The sequence below is a fragment of the Trachemys scripta genome, chromosome 2, assembly GCF_013100865.1.
Source record: "Trachemys scripta elegans isolate TJP31775 chromosome 2, CAS_Tse_1.0, whole genome shotgun sequence".
NCBI classification, from domain to species: Eukaryota; Metazoa; Chordata; order Testudines; family Emydidae; genus Trachemys; species Trachemys scripta.
The window spans coordinates 31,355,121-31,382,659 of NC_048299.1; the positions used below are offsets into that span (position 1 = coordinate 31,355,121).

A 27,539-nucleotide genomic window follows, 5' to 3' on the forward strand; every position below is an offset into this window, starting at 1 on the left:
ATACTGTAATAACATAAAGGAGAGGAAAGAATACAACTTAAATATTGTTTTTAAGACCAAATCCTCCTGTTACCTTAGTTACATTATACACTATTAGCCCTGTTTTATGTAATAACTTAATTGGGCAGCCTGAGCTGCAACAGTCTTGAGGTACGGAAATGCAAATGTTCACTAGGAGCCAACTGTATCATAAACAAGAATGAAGCCAGGCAGATTGGCTGGGGAAAATAGAGGATTTTGAAAAGCAAATCAAAGAAAGTCTTCAGTTACATGACACAAATTCTACCACATAAAGTAACCAATACTAATCTATGTACTGAATGCTGAATTACATGCATTTAACGATGGTATTCATATAGCACATAAATGGTTGGCAACATTAAGAAAATATTTGGCAGTTTAGGAGGAGGAACATCATGCAGGGTAAAAATCACATCTTGATTAAGTAGCAATTCTGCTCAGCTCATGAAAATGGAAAAACATAGTAATTTTACAGAGACGTGACTATCCAAGTAAACAGATATTAAGTAAATTGTCCTTTCTGTCAGTGAAACTTAATGGTCTCCTTTTGATTCTGTTTATGACTACCCTTTTCTTCAGCAGTCTCCTGTCTCACACCCAGAAGGCCATATCCTACAGCCACATATCTCCTCACCATTTTCCCCTTTTCCAGATCACCGGAATATATATTTTAACACTAGTCCAGACCAGAACTTTGACCATTTATTTCTGCTTTTTTTCTGTCTCGTCAGTTACTAATCTCATATCATTGCTGTCTTTCTCACCCCATGACTACTTAGTTTTTCATAATCATAGGACTTGAAGGGACCTCGAGAGGCCATCTAGTCCAGTTCCCTGCACTAGTGGCAGGACTAAGTATTACCTAAATCATCCCTGACAGGTGTTTGTCTCACTTGCTCTTAAAAATCTCCGATGATGGAGACTCCACCACCTCCCTACGCAATTTATTCCAGTGCTTAACCACTCTGACAGGAAGTTTTTCCTAATGTCCAACCTAAACCTCCGCTGCTGCAATTTAAGCCCATTGCTTCTTGTCCTATCCTCAGAGGTTAAGAAAAAACAATTTTTCTTCCTCCTTCTTGTAACAACTTTTTACATACTTGAAGACTGTTATCATGTCCCCTCTCAGTCTTCTCCTTTCCGGACTAAACAAACTCACCTTTTTCAATCTTCCCTCCTAGGTCATGTTTTCTACACCTTTAAAAATTTTTGTTGCTCTTCTCGGGACTCTATCCAATTTATCCACATCCTTCCTGAAATGTGGCGCCCAGAACTGGACACCATACTGCAGTTGAGGCCTAATCAGCGCACAGTAGAGCGGAAGAATTACTTCTCATGTCTTGCTTACAACACTCCTTCTAATACCTTTATGTGAGGGGTTTGTCACGAACTTTTTGAAAGTCCATATAAATCATGTCAGCTGTTTCTCTTGTATCCACTCTTTTGTTGACTTGCTCAAAGAATTTTAATAAGAGAAGCAGGATTTTCCTTTAAATATACTGTTTTATCCCTATCATACTATGCTCATTTTGGTAGTTTATAATTAATTTATTTATAATTTATTTTTACATTTCAGTCATTTTACCTGGTCCAACTTACTGGTTTGTAAATCTCAAGATCGTTTTTTTAAGGATGGGTTCACATTTGCTACTCTCCAATTCCTGGAATAGTAGCTGATTTTAGTGAAATTGAACTATATGTTTAATCTTTCAATCATACCACTTCACTTCTTCAGTGTATAAAAGTAGAAAGCAGACAAAACAAATGACCCCAAGAACTCAAATGTTATTTGAGCATCTCCGGGATACATTCAAAACGATCTGCGTGGCTTCTCTCCGACTGCACTTCATCTATGTGTTTGGGGGAAAGAGGATCCTTAATGATTTTTGGGAGGGAATAAGTCCAAAGTCAGCTCAACTCCTCCAATAGCTTTTATTTTGTGTCCACAAGCCTCATAGTTTGACTTAGTCAATAATGGAGGCTGAATGGAATCTATAGAACATCTTCCTTTTTCAGAGAGACATGCTGTTGTAAGGGCATGAAATCTTTGCTTCTTATTTTTCCATAATATTTTCTTATCTTTTTTAGATTCAGTCTTCAAGAGTTTTAGGTCAGAGAACAAAAGATAGATGCTACCTCTACAAAGACACTTATTTTTCGTCAGGAGGTAGCTACCGCTTCATTCTACCTCTATTTCTTCAAAAAAGGAGCTGATGAAGGATTGCCCGAATATTAGAAGGATGATCATTTGTTCAGAACATAGTTTCCAGCATACAACTCATCTGTTTGTGCTCTGGGAAGATACTTAAGGAAGAGGAGGGGATTAAAGTGTCAAGAACACTTTAGCTAAATGAGTCAGGTTATGAATTTAAGAGGCATACTGGTTTGAAATTCTTCATTGTTGGTTTAAAATCAGGGCTTACTCTGCCATAATAGCCATATGTGAGCAGAAAAGGCAGAGGCTACAATTGAGGAAAAATCATAGGGCTGCCATCTGGAAGAATATTAACACCTTTACCAGATGACATGGACTGGCTGTGAGTTTCTATGGACAGTGAGAATAGTTAGACTTTGGAAGTGTCTCTTGGGGTTCCAAGCAATGAGCAAGAGGAAGTGGGAGTCTGAAGATGTGAAAAGTCTAGCCTTCTATTGGCTGTTACTGTCTGAGTAACAGCTACAGGTAAACCCATCAGTTCAGATTGGTGGATCTGAAACTACATTTTCAGGCAAGGAAATTACCCTTTTGTGAAAGGAAGTCCATATATTCAGGAATAAAAATCCACCATGGTTAAGAGGAAAAAGTAATATATACTTAATATTGACCCAAATGAGATGTTACTATGCCAAGAACATTAATATACTATAGATATTAAGAATACAGAACCACACATGTACAGAATGGATTTTAAATATTTTTATACAATTGAGTATCATAGTAGTGATTCGTCTTTTGTCTCTAATTTCATTGTTTCTGCTGTTTTGCTGTGTTGTTTTTGGTTCTTCAGCCTAATTGATTGCTTCAGCTAGTATGCTTGATTGTTCTAGTCAGTGTTAGCTGATTTGCATGTTTGTTTGTTGCTCGCACTTAATGATATTCTGCTATTACTCTCTCTTGAGTCTCTCATAATTTCTCCTGTGTCAGTCTCCTTTCTCCAAGTCTTTCTTCTATTTCTTCCTCTTCTTCTGCAATCTCTTTTCTTCCTGTTCCTTTTTACCCTCCTCCTGTTGCTGCTCATCTCACCAGCTCCACTTCTCTCTCTCCACCTTTTCTCACTCCCATATGCTGTCAGATACACATCTGATGTTCACTTCCTCCTTACTTACAGTGGTATTTGTACCAACTTCATCCGTCTCATTTCCTGCACCTTTCCTTGTCACCATCTCTGCCTCCTCCCTTTCAGACCACACATCCATCCCTGTCTTTCCATTCCATCATCTTCTCTCTCTGGAATACTTTCTACATCTCAAAGAAGATTGCTACAATCCACTGCCTTTTCTTTTCCTACCTCCTTTTCGTGGCACTCTCAGAAATCTAGATTCCTCCCTTTGACATGGCTTATGCAGCTGCTCTTTTTGTCTCGCATCTCATCCAGATGCAATTGCATTCACAAAAGAATGGGGTGGGGGGAAATAGCGGGATTGGGCTTCTCTTCAGATCTTGTTGCTTCTTGCCATAGCTGAGTTAAGGCACATGCATTATATAGTGAACTACACTGCTAAACATTTCCTCAGTGTAAAATTAAAATTGAATCTTAAATTGAGGAATATTTTTGAATAATGGGGAAAAGCTAAAAGCTGATCTTAGAAGGCACTGAATTCATAAGGCAGCAATGAGTTTTTTAGGCTTTCTTATTCCAAGTGCCAGTCATAAATTCTGAATTGTAAAATGATCATTGACAGCTTTAATATAAAAAGTACTGCACTAGTTACTAGAGAATTTTTTTAAAGTATTCATTTCCAGCTCGATCATGTCTAAGAATTTAGCTGAACATCAATATTTATATTTAGGTAGTGTAGGAATTTGAATCATACCTTCTTTTGAGTTCTAAATATGGACCATGTTTACATTAGTGAATCATAAGCATAAAACTTAGTTACAACAAAATCTTTTTGCCAGAGGTCCCTAGGTGTACATGATCTTGATTTTGGACTCTGTGCATTACTCTGAAGAGTTGTGTAAAAAGTTCTCAGAATTTCTAGCAGCTTCCTGTGGTGGATAAGAACATCAGAGTATACTATTATGATTCATCTTTCAGTTAGTTCTTTTTAAAGTGTTGTAAAAAGTAAAACTCCGTGTGGTCAGTTGGCATGGGGTAGATCTTTCCTAGGGATTTTGTTCATATTAGCTTCCCTTTAATGTAAGTGCCAAAAGGTCAGATATCAATGGTGTGCTTTTAAAGAAGTCCCAAACTTTTTATGTCATGATCAGCACATCTGTTTTTATAAACCTTTCTTGTAATGAGTATATTTTTAAATTAAATATAAGTACAAACAACAGAAAAGTTGTTGCAGAAATGTTTCTGTACTCTTTATATGTAACTTTTCTCATATATATTTTAACTATGAAAAAGTTCTGTGGAGGAGATATTCTACATGTCGCGCCCCTCCCCCCCCTTTTTAAGACATTGCTTACTTGTAGTTGATAGTGTTTTCTCTAGGTTTACACTTATCTTCCTTTCCTCTCTTCTTTGATAAATTAGTGGATTTGTATGTTGTTGAATAATTTAAGTGAAGACAAAATAACTTTAAACTGCACTTCTGGACATCAGAAGTTGACCTTGCCAATGACATTTCTGATAATAAAAGATGTTTTTTACTCAGAGCTACTGAAACTTATATATAAAAAAAAATTGGACACTGCAATCTTACTGGAGTTCTTTAAAATACAGTTACGTCTACAGTGATAACATTTTTTTCTATCAAATGCTTGGTATTTATCTAACACTCAAGATGAACACATTAATCAAGAGCAAGAATGCACAAGTATGTTATGCTGGTTCTCAGAGAAGTTGTTAAAGAAGCTTCTATAATCCTACATCAGATTTGCTTTTCATATATTGCATATTCAGTGTAACATGATTTTTCTAGTATCAGAGGGGTAGCCGTGTTAGTCTGAATCTGTAAAAAGCAACAGAGGGTCCTGTGGCACCTTTGAGACTAACAGAAGTACAGGGAGCATAAGCTTTCGTGGGTAAGAACCTCACTTCTTCAGATGCAAGTAATGGAAATCTCCATTACTTGCATCTGAAGAAGTGAGGTTCTTACCCACGAAAGCTTATGCTCCCTGTACTTCTGTTAGTCTCAAAGGTGCCACAGGACCCTCTGTTGCTTTTTACATGACTTTTCTATTTGTCTTTTATCATCATTTCCGTTACCATTCTATTCTACCTTCACATTAGTTACTATAGAAAAATTAATAATCATAGTGTGGGTTCTAACAGTCCTAATTAACCCTTTCCTAAATATAAGTTCCCTTCACTTCGACTTCATATTGTCACATATTGGCTGAATGCAATATTAGAGTCATCGAGCAGATGTTTTCAGGTAACTATCCACAATATGCAGCAGCAGTCAAAAAAGCTAACACTGTTAAAAACCAGTAGGAAAGAAATAGATAATAAGACAATAAATATCATAATGCCACTATATAAATCTATTGTAGTCCACCCTTTGTATGCTGCGTGCAGTCTTTGTTGCCCCATCTAAAAAAATATTAAAATTAGAAAATATGGAGAAAAGGGCAAGAAAAATGATTAAGGGTATGGAATAACTTCCATGTGAGGAGGGAGTAAAAAGACTAGGACTGTTCAGCTTGGAAAAGAGATGAGTAAGGGTGATATGATAGAAATCTATAAAATCATGAATGGTGTGGAGAGGGTGAGTAAGGAATTTATTCACATGACACACGAACCCCGGGTCACCCAGTGAAATCAGGAGGTGACAAGTTTGAAACTAAAATAAGGAGGTACATCACACAACATGCAATCAACCTGTGAAACTCGTTGCTGGGGGATGTTGTGAAGGCCAAAACTATAATTGAGTTTAAAAAAAAATTAGATGCGTTCTTGGAGGATAGGTCCATAAATGGTTATTAGGCAAGATTGTTAGGGATGCATCCCATTGATCTGGATGTCCATAAGCCTCTGACTTCCAAATGCTGGGACTGGATGACGGGATAAATTGTTCGATAATTGCCCTGTTCTGTTCATTTCCTCTGATGCATCTGGCTTCAACCACTGTCAGAAGACAGGATACTGGGCTCGATTGACCATTAGTCTGACCCAATATGGCTATTCTTATGTGCCCATAAAATGCCATTCTCCTCAATTAGGAATCAGTGCAAAATTTCAACTTTATAATCCTAATAATTTCAGCACGAGTATGGTTTAATTTTTAAAATTGTAGGATTTTTTTTTTAACGATTGGAGATGTGTATTATTTTCAGTCTACTCATTCTCAAAAACAGTTCACTTTTTTTGGCTAAAACTTTGCAAAAAAAATCATATTTGGCCACAAAAATGTTAGGCCAAAATATAAAACCCTCAGAAATTTATAAGCCACTGAAAATAGACTTATAGTAAAAAAAAAACAAAAAAGGGCAGCCATAGTTATAGCTGTTGTTGTTGTTCCAGCTCTAATGTATAGGTTTAACTGGCAAATTAAGTGACATGTACTGATACTTCTTAAGGGTTTGGTTTATTCATGGATGTTTTCCAATTTCAATGAGGAATTCTGTGAGAAAGTGATTTATGCTGTTGGAACCGGAATGAAAGGAGCAGAAGAACCAGGAAAAAGAAGCTGCTAGCATCTGACTCCCTATTAAAAGGATAGTTCTGTAGCAGTTTATCACCACACCATTTGACACTCCAGAAGAAAGGGCAGAAGTTAGTTATCTTGCTTGTCTGACTTATGGGATTCCTTATTGTGTTTTAAGAACTTCCATGTGACAGTGATACACCTGGATTTATATCAGAAGAAACAATACCGGTAATTTGCCTTCAAGATTTTTTCCCTCCAGACTACAACTTTTGTAATTTAGGAATAAAAGTACTAAGTGCTCAGGATCCTAACTTATGCTTAAACACTCTTTCTTCATCCACAATTTGTAGCTATATGCATTGTGGATCTTAACTATAGTTATTTTATTGGGTTGTTTTATTATTGTTTAACAAACTATTAAAATAGCATAAACAAATAGCAGGCACTGTACATACATTGTTATGACACTGCAGCACTCAGATTATGAATTGTTCCCTTTTGTATTTTATAGACTTTTCAGACTAATACTTATGTTGACCATTGACATTTTCAGGCTTTGCTCTCTGTACATGATACTGTTGCTCAGAAGAACTATGATCCAGTATTGCCTCCCATCCCTGATGATATTGATGAGGAGGAAGACTCCGTAAAAATAATCAGACTGGTCAAAAATAGGGAACCACTGGTAAGTTATCTTTCCTTTTGTTGCTTTCTTTAATAGTTATGAAAATGATTAAGATGGTTAGCATTAGCTGGAAATATCAGTAAATAGTCATTTCAAGTTTTTCCAGAACACTAAGTAGCTGTGAATTCCACCTTCACATTACTGAAGTAATTCAAATGGGTGAGCTTCTTGTTGATATTCTTATTTCATGGTTGTTTTAACACCACTTGCAGGCCAGCGTGTCCACTGAAATCAATGAAATATTCATTTTTAATCTTGAACCTGAACTATGAGCTTGTTCTAAAGAGCAAAGATGATAGGGAATCCCCAGTGAAATGTAGATCCTTGTCACGAACTGTTCCTGTTAGCATTAATATTGAGAATGTGACCTTTTGATACATTGCAAAGGAGCTTAAAATACATTTGTAAATACCTTGAATTGAAGTCTGGGCAAATTTAAGTGGTCTGTTTTTGTAGTTTGGATTAAAACAGCAGAAAGTTGATAGCTTCATGGAATATCTGGAAAAATTAAATTAAACCATGTATATATTACAGGAATATTAAATTGTTGTACTGATTTGCTGTAGACAGAGAGTCACATTATGTAATATATAGTTAATTACTCCCCCCACCCCCCACCCCGCTAACCAGCAAATGCTTTGTTTTAGGTTATGTTAAAGATTTGTTTAATGGAAAGGAATCTTGAAGAAATATCTATAAAAGTTACTTTTAAAGAGCCGCAATTGTGTACCCAGGATGGTGGGGAGAGAGTGATGCTTATGTTAGACATACAGTGGTAGCTTGTCTCAGCTGATATCTCAGTAATGCCCTCAGTCTTGACAGATCTCTGGCGTCAGTCAACAAGAAATGAATTTTAGTATTGACTGACTCTGGGGGCCCCTGGGTACAGTTAAAAGTTTGACCATGTGGAAATATTTTACTTGGTATTAACATTCTAAATCTTTTTTTCCAAATATTTAAATCACATGCCTATTTACAAAGCTTTTCATTTTTTTATCACATGAATTCCTTCTGTTAGCGAAGAAACTTACATTAGGACTTAGTATCAGGAATAGTCAAGAGAAGAAATTATATCTACTTTTAATTCTAAGAGGTGTGAAAAATTGAATATGCCATATAAAATTAGTTCAAATTAAATAACTTGTTTTTAGTATTAATTGAAAACATCATTGACCTGTCTGAGTCTGTATCAATAGCTTTGTATCACAGAAGCTTAAAAATATAAAATCTCAACATTTGTGCCGTTTTCATAAAGTTTAACATTTAAAACACTTGCAAATTGCTTTGGGGCCAGATTTAATATTTTAACTCATAGCAGGTTTTAGTTATCAGTAACTAAACATGATTTTATGTTATGCTTATTCATATAAGTGGCTATTTTTATAAAAAAGTATCAACTTTGAAAAAGTAGTGCTGGAAGGGAGATGCCTGAAAACTTATGTGAAATATTTATAAAGTACAGTGTATTTTTCAGACGCAAAGTTGCTGTAATTTTTATGCATACCTATCATTATGGAGAAAGGGGATACACTAACTAGACATTGCAAAGTGCCAATGTTCCTTACTGTCTTAGAATTTAGGATTGCTAATGTTGGATTTGTGTAAACAAACACACAGCAATGAAAAGGTGATTGACTTGTGCTGGATAGGATTGACAGGTAGAAACAAACATGACCAGTGAAAGAAACTAGTTTTTGAAGCTGTGTGGAAATTTAACATTTAAAATGGACAAATAGACATTAATACACTCTGATCTAAAGCAAAGGTTACATTTAAAAATATGGGTTACATTAAAAATGTGGCTTATTGGAGTATTCATTTTTATATATTGCCTGATTGCTATATACCTTTATTTAACAGGCAAAGCATTCAATAAATCTGAAGTCTCTGACCGTCTTTACACTTAACCTATATTACAGGCCAAACTTGTTTTGATTTGTTGTTAATCCTTGAAAAATAAGGGCTTATTTTGTTAATATTCTGGAACCAGCAGTATCCAGCAGATGAATGGATGGAGTAGTACTGCTCATCTCTAGGACATAAAAGTAAACAAAAAAGGGTCTAGCTCCTGGAGAAGTTGCATTAATGTGTCAGTACTTTTGCATGCTGCTTGCTGCTGTACCTTTAATCACATTCTCAATCTCTGATCTCCATATGGTTTCCAAACTTCTTATTTCCCTTTTAAAAAATATTTTAAATTGAGCTATGCTATTACACCTATGTATGTCCCATTTTGGCTAACTCTCTCCTTTGGCTAACAACACGAAAGCCCTTTTTCAGACTCCCAAGATCCAACCTTAACTGCCTTTGCTTTTTAAAGCACAGTATGAGAAGCTGCATTGCATGTGCCACTGAAAATACTGGGGCTCAACAATTCATAAGAACAAATGTTCTTGCCAGATTATCCACACCTCATGGATTAGGCAGCGCTTGCAATAACATGAGAGAAGTGCTTTTTTAGTATTTCAGCAAAATCAAAAGTACTTATACATTAAAAACAAATTAATTGACGTTTGAGGATATTTTTAAAAACTATAATGGGGAAGGTTTGGAGACGAGTAGGAGAAGCCTTGTTTTTTCAAACCACTTTGCCTTTTTATAATGTGTAGTACATAGGCTAGCTTTGAAGGCCAGTCACAAGACTCAACTAGTGCTGTATGTGGCTGCATTCTTACCTGGGCCTTGTCTTCCCTATGAATAAAAGATGTGTTCATATCGATCAGGACATGTAGGGGAATGAAGACAGACACAGGGATAGATTTAAACAGAAGGCTGCAAATATATTAACGCTGGGGTGGAACACTATTCACCCTGCTTCCCCTATCTCTCTCATATCAGACATTTAAGTGGGTCCAATGCCAGGTTAGAGGGCTTCCACCATATAACCCATACCTCAGGGTACACTCTTTTCAGCCTGCTCCCAAGACTCCATTCACTTTTCTGAATAATCTCACTCTCCACCCACAAGGGAAGTAGACGGTACCATAAGGGGACAATGGCCTACAAAGGTCCAGAGTGACCTAGACAAATTAGAGGATTGGGCCACAATAAATCTGATGAGGTTCAACAAAGACAAGTGCAGAGTCTTGCACATAGGATGGAAGAATCCCATGCACTGCTACAGGCTGGGGACAGACTGGTTAAGCTGCAGTTCTGCAGAAAAGGACCTGGGGATTACAGTGGACTAGAAGCTGGATGAGAGTCAACACTGTGCCCTTGCCAAGATGGCTAACGGCATATTGGGTTGCATTAGTAGGAGCATTGTCAGCAGATCGAAGGAAGTGATTATTGTCCTCTATTCGACATTGGTGAGGCCACATCTGGAGTATTGTGTCCAGTTTTGGGCCCCCCATCACAGAAAGGATGTGGACAAATTGGAGAGAGTCCAGCAGAAGGCAACGGAAATGATTAGGGGGCTGGGGCACATGATTTACGAGGAGTGGCTGAGGGAACTGGGGTTATTTAGTCTGCAGAAGAGAAGCGTGAGGTGGGATTTGATAGCAGCCTTCAACTACCTGAAGGGGGGTTTCAAAGAGGATGGAGCTAGGCTGTTCTCAGTGGTGGCAGATGACAGAACAAGGAGTTAATGGTCTCAAGTTGCAGTGGGAGAGGTCTAGGTTGGATATTAGGAAACACTATTTCACTAGCTGAAGCACTGGAATGGGTTACCTAGGGAGGTGGTGGAATCTCCATCTTTAGAGGTTTTTAAAGCCCAGCTTGATACAGCCCTGACAGGGATGATTTAGTTGGTGTTGGTCCTGCTTTGAGCAGGGGGTTGGACTAGATGACCTCCTGAAGTCTCTTCCAACCCTAATTTTCTATGATTCTAAAGACTTCAGGACTACCCTTCTTCAATCGGTACAGTGAAATCCCAGGTCTCTTTTACCTTCGGGAACTATCCCTTTTGGCTTTTATCCTTACTGGTCGCTGACCGCAAGTTGTGATGAACTAAACATTACTACAAAGGCCAAACAGTAATTTCTCTTATTTAATCCAACTGTGCTCCATGATGTTGTGAGGAAGGCCAAATCCCCCTCCCCCCAAAAAAAAACAAACAGAAAAACACCAAGCTTCCAACAACTTGGCTCCAATGGGAAAAATTCCTTCCTGACCCCAAAACAGGCAGTTGGTTAGACCCGCAACATTCTAAAACACAGCAATTATACTAAAACTACAGGGAGGAATGGTGGAGCAGCTAACAAGAGGAAGAGGCTCCAAAAAGACTGGGCACAGGCTTAAATTAATGGGGGCGGGGAGAGCAAGGGGCTGGCCAATGGAAGTTGAAGGGTCTCTGGAGGAAATACAGCCCATCTCTGCATTCCAAGGCATACACTTTCCTCCTCTAGGGTTGTCCACCACACTGCAGGTCCGATCAAGTTTTACACCCAATGAGATGGATGGGTGGGTGGCAGTTTCAGTAAGCTAATTTGAGTTAAGTAACTAAGTCCCCCATAACTCATGAAATCTGCAAACTCTCTTGTCTTCACTAGGATTTTACTTCAAGTTAGCTTACTTGAGTTAGAAACACACCATTTTTTTCATAGCAAAGACAGGGTGTTGGTGGTATTAGTTGCACAGAACATATTACACCCATTCCTCCTCAGCAAACAGGCTTCCCATTGCTTCCAGGGGCAATTCTAACTGTTGTCCTTGGTCTTTAAGCTAAGGTTCTTGGCTACCTGATCACCTCTTTCCCCACATGCTATCACAATTAAGGCTAGCTGTAGTGATTTTAACAATCCTTAGATTTAAACATCATAGGAAAGATAGCTGGGCATTCTTAGAAGAAGGCCTTAGGTTATGACTTTCAGATTCCATCCTGGTTTAATGGAACTCAGCTTGTCGACTTCTAGGGTAAGAATGTAAATCGTGCTCCTTGTATAGCCTTTTGCGTGAGGGGTGGAAGCCTGTGTGCTGTTTGGATGGGTGTATTGGAGATGTCTTGTATTTTTATTTGACTTAAGAACACTTTAATAGATGTATAAATAAGCATAATTTTACAATTGAGAATAAAGGCTGTATTGGTTAAAAAACTGACCTGGGTGTAAGGGGGGGAAATAAAAATATATATGTATATAACAAATGGATGAAAGGGGGAGTTATAGTAATTAATATAAAACAGAAGCTAGGAATTGTAGCAAATTAATAAGGGAAGCAAAAGGACACAAAGAGAAATCTATGGCCAGCGGAGGGAAGGCCAATAAGAAGGAATTTTTAAAGTGTATTAGGAACAAATAAAATCCTGACAAAGCATTGCTCCATTAATAGATGAAAGTGGTAAAATTATCAATAATAATGCAGAAAAAGCAGATGTGTTTAATGAATATTTCTGTTCTGTATTTGGGAAAAAAGCAAATGATGTAATCATATCATATGATAACACTCTTTCCATTCCACTAGTAAGAATTCTTTATCAATCAAGTCCCATATGAGCTACTCCATTATCTTGCCTGGGATTGAAGTCAGACTGACAGGCCTATAATTACCTGGGTCATCACATGTACACATTAGTTTTCTTCCAGTTTTCTGGAATTTCCCTGGTATTCCAAGAATTACTGAAGATCAACATTAACAATCCAGCAAGCTCCTGATCCAGCTCTTTTAAAAAGTCTTAGGAAACTCCTTATTGATCTTATTTCTGCTTGCCATAGATTTCACCTTGTGTATTAATCTAGGAACAAAAAATGTAGGCCATACTTACAGTTTGAGGGACTGTATCCTGGGAAGCAATAACTTTGAAAAAGATTTGGGAGTTGTGGTGGATAATCAGCTGAAGACAAGCTTCCAGTTTGACACTGTGGCCAAAAGAGCTAATGCTTTTGGATGCATAAATAGGGAAGAGGTTAGTTTTACCGTTATATTTGGTACTGTGCAACCTCTGCTGGAATACTGTGTCCATTTCTGGTATCCACAATTCAAGAAGGAAGCTGATAAATTGCAGAGGGTTCAAAGAGCCACAAGAATGATTAAAGGTTTAGAAAACCTTTTTTAGTGATAGATTCAAGGAGCTCAATCTGTTTAGCTTAACAAAGAGAAGGGTAAGGAGTGGCTTGATTACAGTCTTTAAGTATCTGTGTGGGGAACAAATATTTAATAATGGGCTCTTCAGTCTAGCAGAGAAAGATATAACAAGATCCAGTGGCTAGAAGTTGAAGCTAGACAAATTGAGCTTGGAAATAAGGTGTATATTTTTAACAATGAAAGTAATTAACGATTGGAACAATTTATTTTGGTTCATGGTGGATTCTCCATTGCTGGCAATTTTTAAATCAAGATTGGATTTTTTTTGTTTAAAGGTCTGATCCAGTTCAAAAGGAATTACTTCGGGGGAGTTTTTGGCCTCTTTTATACAGGTGGTCAGACTAGATGATCCCAATGATCCCTTCTGACCTTGGAGTCTATGAATCGATTGAGAAAAGCACTTTACCATTAATTTAATTTTATGGTGGATTGTTCAGGAAGGATATTTATTACTTAAAAATCTTGATGTCACAGAATGGCTGGCCTCTGAATGAAGTAGGTCCAGCTGCTCTGTGACAGAACAGGTGCTGTCAGGTTGGCCAATTAAAAGGACAGGGTTAGCATCTGGCTTATAAAGAATCTGGGCACCTGGGTGTGGGAGGGAGACCCTGTATATCAGAGCAGACTGGTTCAGCCAGGAGCAGATGAGAGCTGCCAGAGACTTGGGGGAGTGGAGGAAGGTCCCAGAAGGAAGCAGAAGGTGTTTCCTGGGAGATAGCTGAAGGCAAGAAGAGCAGTGAAAGGCATTTCTTGGCTAGTGTCTTCAAGCCAGACTGTCATGGCCAGAGGACTGGAGTGGGCTGAAGAAAGGAGGAGACGCAGAGGGAGTTGCCTGCAGGCTCTAAGCTGGAGAGTCCAAATCAAGGGCCAGAGAGGGTTGAAGGCAGGGAGCAGTAGAGGAGCTTAACCTCTGAAATCTTAAGAGCTAGAGAGCAGGACTCCAGAGTAAGAGGGCCAGGGGGAGTGAAGGATGCTCCTCAGCAGAGACTGTGGGAGGGTTCCTGTTCGGGTAAAGTGAGGTTGCACCCCATTTGAAAAGGCTGGGGTGGCTGTCCTGGTACAAGGACAGAGGAGGACTGTCAGAGGGTCTGGGTGTGGTCAAAGTTGCCAGTGTGTCATATGTGGGGCATCCCGAGATAAAATAGCTTGAGTTTTAATTACTTCTTGCACTGCAGTAAAAAATGGACTGCATGTTTGGAGACTTACGTTTTGGATCATTTGCACAAGCTTTTTTAATAATTTGGTCCCAAGGAAGGATAGTATTGAGACAAGAAAGCCTGAAGTAAAGTTATTGGGTAACCTGAGAGGGGAAACTGAGGCAGGCACAGGACAGCACGCCACGCGGGACTGCCCTGTGATACCTGGCTAGTGTCCAGTTATTGGAAGTAAGCTTCAGACTAACATCTGTTACTGTGGTGCCAGAGCTTAGTATTGAGAGAGAGTAGATTATTAATGATTGATTTTATCAGTTTATATACAGTAATATTGAAATCAGTAGTGTTTGCTTCCTGTATAAAAATACTCAGTTTAAAACTTTGGCTAGAATAATTGCAGTAAAATCCTCATAATTTTTCTAACTCCCAGGCATATTTGCATCTGAAATTAAATCATAATAAAGAATTCAAGCACATGTCATAGCTATATAATTATATTATAAAAATATAAAAGCATATTTTTAGCAAATTACAGAAAGAATGCACTGCTTAGAGATAGGATTTCATATGAATAAATATAAAATGTAATATCGTGTGCAATACACAGACCCAGAATTCTACTACAGAGTGGTGGCTACTGTCAGAATTTCTACCAAAGAGACTCTGAACATGTGGTGGTGATTAATTTTCTAGGGAGTTTTCCTTTTCACAGCAAATATAGCCTGTGTGTAATAAACAAATACAAATCAAGCTCCCTCTTGGCATTTGAAGTATTCTGTTGTATTTGAGTTTTTAGAGGTAAGTTTTACTCACAACCATTAAAAATGTTAAACACATACAAATCATTTGACGCCTGTTAGTTATTTGTGCATTTTTCCACCTTTGTGCTCCTGAAGTACTTTACATTGGAAACAGTGATGCACATGTTACTCTGCTTTATTTTCTTGATGGCAAATTAAGAAAGGTAGAAATAAAAGAAAATTCAATATATATTTCATAAACAACTTACTCCGACCTCAACTGTAACTCTTCTTTGACCAGATAACACTAAGCAGTTGATACTGATGCACATTTCAGCATGTGAGATCCAACAAGTGTTGGGGGTAAAAGTTGGGACACCGAGTCACAAGTCCACCCAATTTAGGTGTAATCAATTTTGGCTTTTATTTGTACAATTTCAGACAGAATGATTGTCACCTATAGTGTCTGGACATACATTTATGCCAGGCAAATAACAGACAAGATAGAATTGATCAGGCCCAAGTTACCACATTCTGGGGCACCGGGAAGTTCTTCCACCTTCCATGATAATTGTTGCCTTCTCTTATCCCTTGATCTAGTCCTTCAGTCACATTCTTCAGTTTCTGGTCTGGTGTTTCTCCAGCTTGGGCCCATGTTCACTTTGGTCTTTTACATGTTTCTACATTACAGATTACTTAATCTTTATCCAATTGGCTTTTAGCACATCAACCCTTTGGATTTTAGGTAACCCACACATTATACATTGTGACAGACCCAGACCAGTGGGGTACAGGAGTCTGGTAGAGGGCAAATATACTGGTCACTGGATGAGTAGTTTTCTGTTCCCTGAGTGACCAAAGCAGGGGCTGCCCTAGAGTAATCAGGAACCTGCTAGAACCAGTTAAGGCAGGCAGGCTAATTAGAACACCTGGAGCCAATTAAGAAGAAGCTGCTAGAATCAATTAAGGCAGGCTAATCAAGGCACCTGGGTTTTAAAAGGAGCTCACTTCAGTTTGTGGTGGGAGTGTGAGGAGCTGGGAGCAAGAGGCGCAAGGATCTGAGAGGGTGCGCTGCTGGAGGACTGAGGAGCACAAGCGTTATCAGACACCAGGAGGAAGGTCCTGGGGTGAGAATAAGGAAGGTGTTTGGAGGAGGCCAGGGGGAAGTAGCCCAGGGAGTTGTAGCTGTCATGCAGTTGTTACAGGAGGCACTACAGACAGCTGCAGTCCACAGTGCCCTGGGCTGGAACCCGGAGTAGAGGGCGGGCCCGGGTTCCCCCCAAGCCTCCCAATTGACTTGGACTGTGGGTTCTTCCAGAGGGGAAGGTCTCTGGGCTGTTCCCCAACCCACATGGTGAATCTCTGAGGCAAGAAAATCCGCCAATAAGTGCAGGACCCACCAAGATAGAGGAGGAACTTTGTCACAACATGCTCAATCTTCAATTGCCCAACTTCTGTATTTTTCGGGCTGGTTTTGCAGTTTCTGGGTCATGTTGTTGTGTCATCCTTCCCTGGGTCTTCCCAGAAAAAAAGAGGGGTGGTTATTATTATTATATGTTTGTGCATCTTTTACTTACATCTTCCAACGTGACATGTTACCTTTGTTTTTTCAGCAATAATGTTTTAAACAGATTAGCAATTTTATGTAAAAGAAGAATTAGCAAAACCATATTTATGCCACCAAAACCTTGGCCTAAGTGTTACCTCCTCAGTACTCATTCACTATGCATAATTACAAATCATTAAAAATATAACTATTGGAAGCTTTTCATCTTACCATTAACAATTCTTCATTTTATATTTCAGTGTTATACATCAATATATATTATTCTGTGCTATACTTAATCTATTAGAAAGGGGAGGGGAGTTATGGAAAGCATAATTCTTTAATGCCAACATTTCTTATTTTCTTTAAACATGGGTTTTTCATTCAAAGTTCAGTTTTGCTTCGCTTCTTTAGAAATTTTCAGGTGAATGCGAGGTGTCTCAATTTTAGGGCCTGTTATTTAGTTGCTTTTACTGGTACCTCAACAGCAAGCTTCCCCACACTATCCTACTTGTGTGCTTCCATCCTGCTGAGAAGAAATATCTATTGAAGATAATCAGTTGTTCAGACTCCATGTTAACCCTCCTCTATTTATTACTTTCTGTCTCTATTGAGAATACCAGCAAGTTGCTAGTTTTAATGGTAATTTTGTGCTATAGACAGCAGCTCACTAAGAGTTGACTTCAGTCTTCTCACACAGGCTGCTAAACAGCTACTGGATAAAAAAATTATTTATTTATGCTTTATTTAGTTGCTAATTGTTAAAACACAATTATGACAGATACAGGAAATGTCCCACATTTCTGAACTGTATGAATTCTCCCTTATATGCATTCTAGATCAGTGCTACAGAATAGGATGATTTTCCAAAGCCATAGATTCTAGGACTAGAAGGGACCTCGAGAGGTCGAGTCCAGTCCCCTGCCCTCATGGCAGGACCAAATACTGTCTAGACCATCGCAGAAAGACATTTATCTAACCTACTCTTAAATATCTCCAGAGATGGAGATTCCATAACCTCCCAGTTTATTCCAGTGTTTAACCACTCTGACAGTTAGGAACTTTTTCCTAATGTCCAACCTAAACCTCCCTTGCTGCAGTTTAAGCCCATTGCTTCTTGCTCTATCCTTAGAGGCTAAGGTGAACAAGTTTTCTCCCTCCTCCTTATGACACCCTTTTAGATATCTGAAAACTGCTATCATGTCCCCTCTCAGTCTTCTCTTTTCCAAACTAAACAAACCCAATTCTTTCAGCCTTCCTTCATAGGTCATGTTCTCAAGACCTTTAATCATTCTTATTGCTCTTCTCTGGACCCTCTCCAGTCTCTCCACATCTTTCTTGAAATGCGGTGCCCAGAACTGGACACAATACTCCAGTTGAGGCCTAACCAGCGCAGAGTAGAGCGGAAGAATGACTTCTCGTGTCTAGCTCACAACACACCTGTTAATGCATCCCAGAATCATGTTTGCTTTTTTTGCAACAGCATCACACTGTTGACTCATATTTAGCTTGTGGTCCACTATAACCCCTAGATCCCTTTCTGCCGTACTCCTTCCTAGACAGTCTGTATGTGTGAAATAGATTGTTTCTTCCTAAGTGGAGCACCTCAGACCATTTCTCAAATTTGTCCAGATCATTTTGTCTTTGTTTCTTGGATGATTCTTAAAGACTCCTTTGTGAAAAAATAAAGTAGCCACTTGTGTGTGTGTGTGTGTGTGTGTGTGTTTGTTTTGTTTTAAAGGCATAAATGTTAGCTAAATATGTGCAAAAAAACATTTTGTGTGTTTGGCAACATGGCCTCTTTTTATGCAGGAACTTTACTATATATATTGTTTTTCAATTTTTAGCAGTACATAAGTGCAAGTCTAGAGGCTGACCAAGTACAAATAGTATAGCCCTGTACACTTAGGGGAAATATTAAAGGCCAAAATTATATTGTTTTCATGTTCCCCTCAGATGCATAATAAGGATATGTCTATATTGCAGTAAAACACCTGCGGCTGGCCTGTGTCAGATGGCTTGGGCTGCAGGGCTATCAAAATTCAGTATAGATGTTCAGGATTAGGCTGAAGCCTGAGCTCTGGAACCTGCCCCTGTCACAGGGTCCCAGAGCCCAGGCTCCAGCCCGAGCCTGAATGTCTACACTGCAATTTTATAGCCCCGGAGTCGAAGCCCCACGAGCCCAAGCCAGCTGACACAGGCCAGCCACAGGTGTTTTATTGCAGTGTAGGCATGTCCTGAGTACAAATACCACACCTGTGCAAAATGGATGGGTTATTGCTAGCCTCCTGAAAAGAATTGAACAAGTGACCGATTGTATAAGATAGAAATCTCTCTTGTTCTATCAACCTGATACAAACAGAAATGTGTATGTAATAATAAATATATTTCATGTAATAACAGATTTTTATTAACAGGTGCCATTTCTGTTTTTGGACTACAGTATACATCATTACAGCTTGCAATTTAACATTTAAAATGTTTTCTAGTCCAGTGCATTTAAATTATGCTAAGACTTACCAAAATCTTTTTTTTTTTTTAAGGGGGCTACTATTAAAAGGGAAGAACATACTGGTGCAATTGTGGTGGCTAGAATAATGCGAGGAGGAGCTGCTGACAGAAGTGGTAAGAGAGGTCTTTTTTGTCACTAATCATTCAAATTATTTAACTCAGAAAAGGGCAAGTGTGTAAGAGAGTGAGGTGAGTGTGGGAGAGAGTGAGTGACTAGTGAGATGCATACAAAGATAACCGGGAGTTGGGTCATCTTCCAGTGTGGTATTTTGGAGCTGGTGATGCTAGGGAAAAGGAATGGTGAAGGTCAGGGAAAGTGTGGGACCCTTACTTAATGAGGGAGGCAACATAGTTACAGATGATGTGGAAAAAGCTGAAGTACTCAATGATTTTTTTTCCCCTCGGTTTTCACAGACAAGGTCAGCTCCCAGACTGCTGCACTGGGCAACACAGTATGGGGAGGAGGTGAGCAGCCCTCAGTAGAGAAAGAACAGGTTAAGGACTGTTTAGAAAAGCGGGATGTGCACAAGTCCATGGGTCCAGATCTAATGCATCCAGGGGTGCTGAGGGAGTTGGCTGATATGATTGCAGAGCCATTGGCCATTATCTTTGAAAATTCATGGCAATCGGGGGAGATCCCGGACGATTGGAAAAAGGCAAATATAGTGCCCATATTTTAAAAAGGGAAGAAAGAGAACCTGGGGAACTACAGACCGGTCAGCCTCACTTCAGTCCCTGGCAAAATCATAGAGCAGGTCCTCAAGGAATCCATTTTGAAGCACTTGGAGGAGAGGAAGGTGATCAGAAACAGTCAACGTGGATTCAGGGCAAGTCGTGTCTGAAGTCTTTAAACCATGATTTGAGGACTTCAGTGGCTCAGACATAGGTTAGGGGTTTGTTGCGGGAGTGGGTGGGTGAGATTCTGTGGCCTACATTGTGCAGGAGGTCAGACTAGGCTGGGATGATTCATCATAGATCATAGAATATCAGGGTTGGAAGGGATCTTAGGATGTCATCCAGTCCAACCCCCTGCTCAAAGCAGGACCAATCCCCAGTTGGTGTTGGTCCTGCTTTGAGCAGGGGATTGGACTAGATGACCTCCTGAAGTCTCTTCTTCCAACCCTAATATTCTATGATTCTGTGATTTCCTGTTGAACGAAATGTGGAAATGATTTAGTATTTTTGAGTTATTAAATGAAAAAGCACAATAATTTTTATCAATTATTGTTTATTACTTGACAGATTTGTGCTTAGAAATGCTGATACGTGCAAAGATTGGTTTAGTTCAGATAACAATTCAAGGATTTGTTAGAATAGATGTTCTTTGTAGATTTCTCATGCTTTCTGTTTCTGGATGGATCATAAATAGTGCAATAGTAGCTGTGCTCTCTGTATTATGTTTATACTGAAAATAGGAGGTGAACTGTGCAAAAATTTAAAAATGATCTGCATTCTTTACAACCGTTGGGTTCAATTCTTATTTTCTACAAACGAGTATGCCCATCTCTAGTATAGGCACTAAATGTAGATAGTAATTTTGTCTTAGATCAATGGTCCCCAAATTGTGGGGCATGACCCCCCGCGGGAGCACGGAGGAATGTTTGGAGGGATGCGCAGAGGGGCCTGGGCTAGCCCCCATGGGGGTGGGGAGGGAACGCCACACTTCCAGCCTCGCTCCTCCCCCAGCCCTGTCCTGCTTCCAGGCTTGGGTTAGTCCTCGTGGGGAGCAGGGAGGGAGTGCCATGTTTCCAGCCCCGCTCCACCCCCAGACCAGCTCTGTCCCAAACCTGTTAAGCCCCCAGTCCCACTCCATCTCCACTCCACCCCCTGCCCTGTCCCCAGACCAGCTCTGGTCTAGCCCCAGCTCCTCCCCTATCCACAATTCCGCCCTCAGCTCTGCCTTCAGCCCAAGCTCTGCTGCTCAGGAAGCCTTGGCTGTGCAGTAATGGAGGGGATGCAGACAGATTCTGTTAATAGTGAGAGGGGTACAACTGGAAAAGTTTGCACAACACTATCTTAGGTTATGTCTTCAAAGAGGAGCAGAAGTGGATGGGTTTAATGATACATGGGGTTTTAATTTGGTTGTTTAATTAGTTATTCATCATTTTACATATAGACATCCTGTATAAACTAATCCTGACCAAGGAAGATATTTAACATGCAGTAAAATTATATATAAATTATATATTGTTCATTGCATGTTAAATATTTGAAGGAAATGCAGTAACTTCAGTGCAAATAGAGAAGTATTTTCCAGTGATGATGAGGCATAGCATGCCTCTTAAAGGCTCAGAAGAATTTAATGGGCATAGAATTGATTTTGAAACCTAATCTAAATGCATTGATATTTGCTATTGTATGTATAATGTCTTGTATTTACTTTTGTAAATGGGAGTTCTCCATTGCACTTGGATAGCATTAAAAAATATTTAACTGCCTCACCTGTAGGTGGCAAATGTCACTGATATCACAGACTCCAAAACCTTCAATTGTTGGATTCACCGCACCTGAAGCAAGGGGAACGTTGTTCGGGCTTGCCAAAGGAAGGCAGCAATGCTTTATGGTGAGGGATGTGGGGGAAAGGAAGTCAGAAATTACAGCAAAATTTGAGTGGTAGTGCTTTGCGGTGCTGACTCACCCTCTTGGAATGAGAGGGTGGAAAGCTTTAAAGATGAAAGCCCTGGGCGTTGGAAGCCCTTTCTCCATGCAGCAAGCAAGGTAGCAAGGAGGTGCTAGATAAAGGAACGGAAAGGGGACTTTCATGATTGGTACGGCAGGGAGCCAAACCCCCTTTCATATAGCTCACCTTAACCCTCCTATGAGGGTGGGGAGGATGGTATGGTCCAAGCCACGGGTTGGCTGGGGGACCTGGATGAAAAATGAAGGGGGGCTGGTGGAAGCCCCGGGTAGTTATTTGAATAAACATAGATTTGCCTGCACTTTACACTTTATCTGCCGGGTAGTCCCAGACATGTATATAATAAAATTGTGGCCCAATTAAATCGATATCAAGTGTCTCCTATCCTCCTTTCTGGACAAACCTTTTTTCTCTGCAACACAATTTTTCCTTCCTTTTACTTGTGTCAGGAAAGTGAATTTTACCTCTCACTTTCTGTCAGTAGTTGTTTAGTGCAGTGGTTTTCAAACTTATTTTCTGGCGACCCAGTTGAAGAAAATCGTTGATGCCCGCGACCCAGTGGAGCTGGGGAGGAGGGGTTTGGGATGTGAGAGGGGCTCAGGGCTGGGGCAGAGGGTTGGGATACTGGAGGGGATCAGGGCACTGGGCTGGGGGTGCAGGCTCTAGGGTGGGGACAGGGATGAAGGGTTTGGGGTGCAGGAAGAGGCTCCAGGTTTGAGGCAGGGCTTGGGGCACAGGCTTGGCTCCGGGTCAGCAGCCAGGGTGCAGAGGCAGGGTTCTCACAGGTCGTAGGTTCTCACCCGCAGGCACCGCTCCCCCTCCCCAGCTTCCAATGGTCTGTTCCTAGCCAATGGGAGTGTGGAGCCGGTGCTCGGGACAGGGGCAGCACACGGAGCCCCGTGGCTCCCCCACCTAGGAGCCGGACCTGCTGCTGGCTGCTTCCGGGAGCACAGCGCAGTGTTGGAACAGGTAGGGACTAACCTGCCTTAGCTGGACAGCACTGCCGACGGGACTTTTGACGGCTTGGTCGGTGGTGCTGACCAGAGCCGCTGTGACCCAATACCTTACCTTCCGCAACCCAGTACTGGGTCGCGACCCACAGTTTGAAAACCACTGGTTTAGTGTAATGATTTCTGAACTATTTAAAAAGTGTTTGGAACTTTTAATATTTCTGCTAAAATTGTAACTTAGTAATTCTGAAAAAGTTGCTACATGATCAGTTTTGCAACATGTCATTGACTCACATTGATGGTGCTCAGCACGTTACAGAATTGGACCATAAATTAGCACTCACTGTTGGTTAGGGTTGCCAACTTTCTATTGGCACACAACCAAACACCCTAGCCCTGCCCCGAGACCCCGCCCACTACATTTCCTCCTCCCTCGGTGGCTTGCTCTCCCTCACCCTCACTCACTTTTACAGGGCTGGGACAGGGGGTTAGGGTATGGGAGGGCGTGAGGGCTATAAATGGGGGTGCGGGCTCCGGCATGTGGCCAGAAATGAGAGGTTCAGGGTGCAGGAGGGAGCTCTGGGCTGGCTGGTCAGGCCGAGAGATTTGGAATGTGGGAGGAGGCTGTGGGTTGAGGCAGGGAGTTGGAGTGTGGGAGGGGTGAGGCTCTGGGCTGGGGGCCAGGAATGAAGGGTTTGGGGTGAGGATGGAGCTCCAGGCTGGGGCGTGGGACCAAGGGATTTGGAGTGCAGGAGGGGGCTGTGGGTTGAGGCAGGGGTTGGGGTGCAGGAGGGGGGTGAGGGTTCTGGGTTGGGGCTGGGGATGAGGGGTTTGGGATGCAGGAGGGGACTCTGGGTTTGGGGGGGATTAGGGTTGGGGCTTGGGGTTGGGGTGCGGGCTTACCTTGGGCGGCTCCCAGTCAGCAGCGCTAAGGCAGGTGGCTGCCTGTGCCGGCTCCGTGCTGTGCCCTGGAAACAGCCAGCAGGTCTGGCTCCTAGGCGGGGAGGCCGGAGGCCTTGCGGTGTGCGCACTGCTCTCACCCACAAGCACGTCTCTCCCTCCCTAGCGCGCCCCCCCCCCAGCTCCCATTGGCTGGGAGTGTGGAGCTGGTGCTCGGGGTGGGGGCAGCGTGCGGAGCCCCGTGGCCCCCCCTTCTAGAAGCCGGACCTGCTGGCCACTTCCGGGGCACAGCACGGTGCCCCAGGACAGATAGGGACTAGTCCGCAGCACCGCCAACCGGGCTTTTAATGGCCCTGTTGGTGGTGCTGACCAGAGCTGCCAGGGTCCCTTTTCGACTGGGTGTTCCAGTCAAAAACCAGACACCTGGTCACCCTACTCTGGGTGTCAAAAGGAAAGCAATAGAAGTTGAAAGAAAATAAATATACCACATTTCTAGTGCCAGTATCTGAACTACTGGGAATATTGGAGATACCTGTTAACTTTTGGAGGGAAGGAAGAGAAATGACCAAATCTCTCTAGATTATTCATGATGATATTGGGTACAGTAGTGTTCACTATGTATTCATGTTTCTACAGTATCTGGAGGAAAGATGCAGACATCAGTGCCTAGCTTAGAAGGGATAAACATTTAAAAAGAAATGTAGAAGGACTTAATGCTGACTGTGCACCTTTTCTATTAAACACAACCATTCGACAACAAAATAAATATTTCTCAATGCATAGGTCTTATTCACATTGGTGATGAACTTAGGGAAGTCAATGGGATTCCTGTAGATGATAAAAAACCTGAAGAAATAATACAAATTTTGGTAAGTAACAAACACGTTTTAAAACCTGTTTAGAAAAAGTAATTAGTTTTGCTGTTTCAGAGGTGCCTATTTTTAAAAAGTATATCAGTGCTGTTTTTTCCCTGTACTATCATTTGCATCCCTGTGTCTCCCTGGGCCTTGATGATGGGTTGTATTTTTTATATTAACATTTTTTTTATAAAGGGTGAATAGATGTTACAGATAAGCATGTTACAGATCTAAGTGGTTTGTGTTATAGGTAGTTATGTGCACATCAGTCAGAAGTGATACAGGTGGTTGTTAAACAATGGATATAGAAACACTGATCTGCTGGACGCTAAATTTGTAACAATTGATTAGCTATTTATTTTTAATATCTATTATTTATATATTAACCTTTTGTAAAGTATTTATAAATGGAACCTTAATATGAAGTGTTACTTGATGAGTATGAATTATACTACTGCTGTTGTGCTTTCCCAGCTTATGCTCCTCTAAACTACACCATTGCTAATAGCCATATAAACTTGTAAGTTTGGAAAAATATCACACAATTCATAACTTAATCTATTTTCAGACATATTATTTTTGAAAAAATGTATTGCTAAGTTTTTCTGTTGTTGAGGTAGTCTTTGCTATGCAAGTACATGTGTGGATGCCCCCATTAAATTGACTGGCTTGCTTTAAATGTTTGGCTCAATAGACAACATGATTAACTTCAAATGTTGACCTTCCTATGGTATTCTATGCCTGCTCTATGGTTTTGTGTTCCCTATTGAAGTGTATTTTCCTGCAGAATTAATATTTGTAAAAAAGCAATCTCCAGAAACGCAATAGCAAAGGTGTGAACAGTTCCCCCATTTACCTTACTGAAGTACAATATAAACATCAGAAGCTAGTTGGAGCCATTTTCAATGGTTAACCGTATTACTGTTTTCAATCCCAATGCTGGTGAAATAAGAACTTGGCTGCTGTTTTGTCAAACAGTAAACTTTTGGATTGCAGGCTTGCAGGCAGAAGTATGTCTCACTTAGTAGTGAACAGACCTGTTTCCATTTTGCTTGAATCGTTGGCTGTCTGTTGCATTGTGCTAGTTTTTATGGAATATTCTGCATGCAATAGTAGCAGAGTCTACAACTAATTAGCACTTCCTTCAATGTAAAATGTCAGGCAGTGGGACTATATTGTGGTTTATAAGTAAAATTCAGCCAGACACACACACTTTAAATAGAGCATAGGGAGAGAGGAGTGGATGAGGTGGTTGATAATGGTTAACTTGTTTGAAGACTTACTTTTTTTTTTTCTCTTTAGAACACAGTCTGTTCAAAAATGTTTTCCTTGTTCTGGTCTTTTTAACTTGCCAAAAGAATAAATTCCAAGAAAAACAGTTTTATGCTACAGTTGTGGCACAAACCTGTTAGAATGTTTGTCAGTTTTTGAATGGTATAATGTTAGTTGGAGTATTCCAAACTTTGCCAGGAGACTTGGGGCTGTATCCGATGTACATAAAACTGAAAAATTGCCTTTTCCCTCATCTTTAATATGGAACGTCAGCCTCTGAAACTGCAGGTCCCAGCTTCTCAGCTTTCATCTTTACCGTGAGCAGTGGTACACAGATCAAAATGAAGCATTGCAAACCAGAACCTTTGATCTTCACAGTTCACCGCTCCATATTTTGGCATTATAGAATTCCATGGGTCATATATGGGCTGCATTTTGACTATCTTTGCATTAATTTGGGGTCCCTCTTGTTTGCTTTTAGACTCACTGTATTGTTTAAAATTTTGAGAAAGTAATTCTCAATTTGTTTTCTGTTCAAAATATTAATCAGGCTCAGTCTCAAGGAGCAATTACGTTTAAAATTATACCTAGTATCAAAGAGGAAACACCCACAATAGAAGGCAAGGTAAGCCCTACTTAAGGATGTTTCATATGACAGTTGCAGTGACTCTTTTTATCAGGACGTGATGTAGGAAGACAGACACAGGGCTGGATTTAAGCAGCAGGATGAAACTTTACTAAGTCATCAATGGGGAGGGATGCTATACAGCCAACCCCTCACATACCAGGCATTTAAATGGATCCCAGTGTAGGGTTAGAGGACTCTCACATATAACCAATGACTTTGGGTAGACTTGAGTAGGTCCACCTCTAGAACTCAGCTCGCTTCTGAATCCTCTCTACCTCCACCCATGTGAGTGGGGGAAGAGAAAGTTACCAAGGGAGTACCTCAGTCCATGGAAGTTGTGCATCTCCACTTCTTCTTACAGTCATGAAGTCCACCAGTGAAATCCCACGTCTCATTTTCCTTTCGGAGCAGGCTGTTTTAGTCTTTATGTTCACTGGACACTGGCTTCAAGTTATACAGACTAAAACATTCTTAATGTAGACTTCCACGTAAACATTTTACAGCAATACATTTTTATAACATTGCATAATTTAGTTTGGAGTTCTTTGCAGTAAATGCAAATAAAAAATGGGATAAACCTATGGTTTGTATTTAAGGATATTGTTAATCTTAAATAAAACGCTCTTCCTTCCAGATGTTTATCAAAGCCCTATTTGACTATGATCCTACTGAGGATAAAGCAATACCTTGTAAAGAAGCTGGGCTTTCTTTCAGAAAAGGAGATATCCTTCAGATCATGAGCCAAGATGATGCAACCTGGTGGCAGGCTAGACATGAAGGTGATTCCAATCCCAGAGCAGGATTGATCCCTTCAAAACATTTCCAGGAGAGGTGAGCTACTGTGGTACATAGTTTCA

The 27,539-nt window shown here is 40.4% G+C and overlaps 1 protein-coding gene across 4 annotated transcripts in view; it reads left to right on the forward strand.

Moving 5' to 3' along the window:
• The window catches only part of MPP7 (membrane palmitoylated protein 7), a 292,487-nt gene that overhangs the window by 196,309 nt on the left and 68,639 nt on the right, over positions 1 to 27,539 (forward strand). For all 4 annotated transcript variants that reach the window (XR_004644410.1, XM_034760180.1, XM_034760179.1 and 1 more), the window contains 5 exons: positions 7,334 to 7,465; positions 19,470 to 19,551; positions 24,709 to 24,794; positions 26,605 to 26,679; positions 27,317 to 27,513. Coding sequence is in view for 3 of the 4 variants with exons in the window: in XM_034760180.1 (XP_034616071.1) it covers positions 7,334 to 7,465; positions 19,470 to 19,551; positions 24,709 to 24,794; positions 26,605 to 26,679; positions 27,317 to 27,513 (572 nt within the window). In the remaining variant the exon portion in view is untranslated. The remainder of the gene's footprint in view (positions 1 to 7,333; positions 7,466 to 19,469; positions 19,552 to 24,708; positions 24,795 to 26,604; positions 26,680 to 27,316; positions 27,514 to 27,539) is intronic.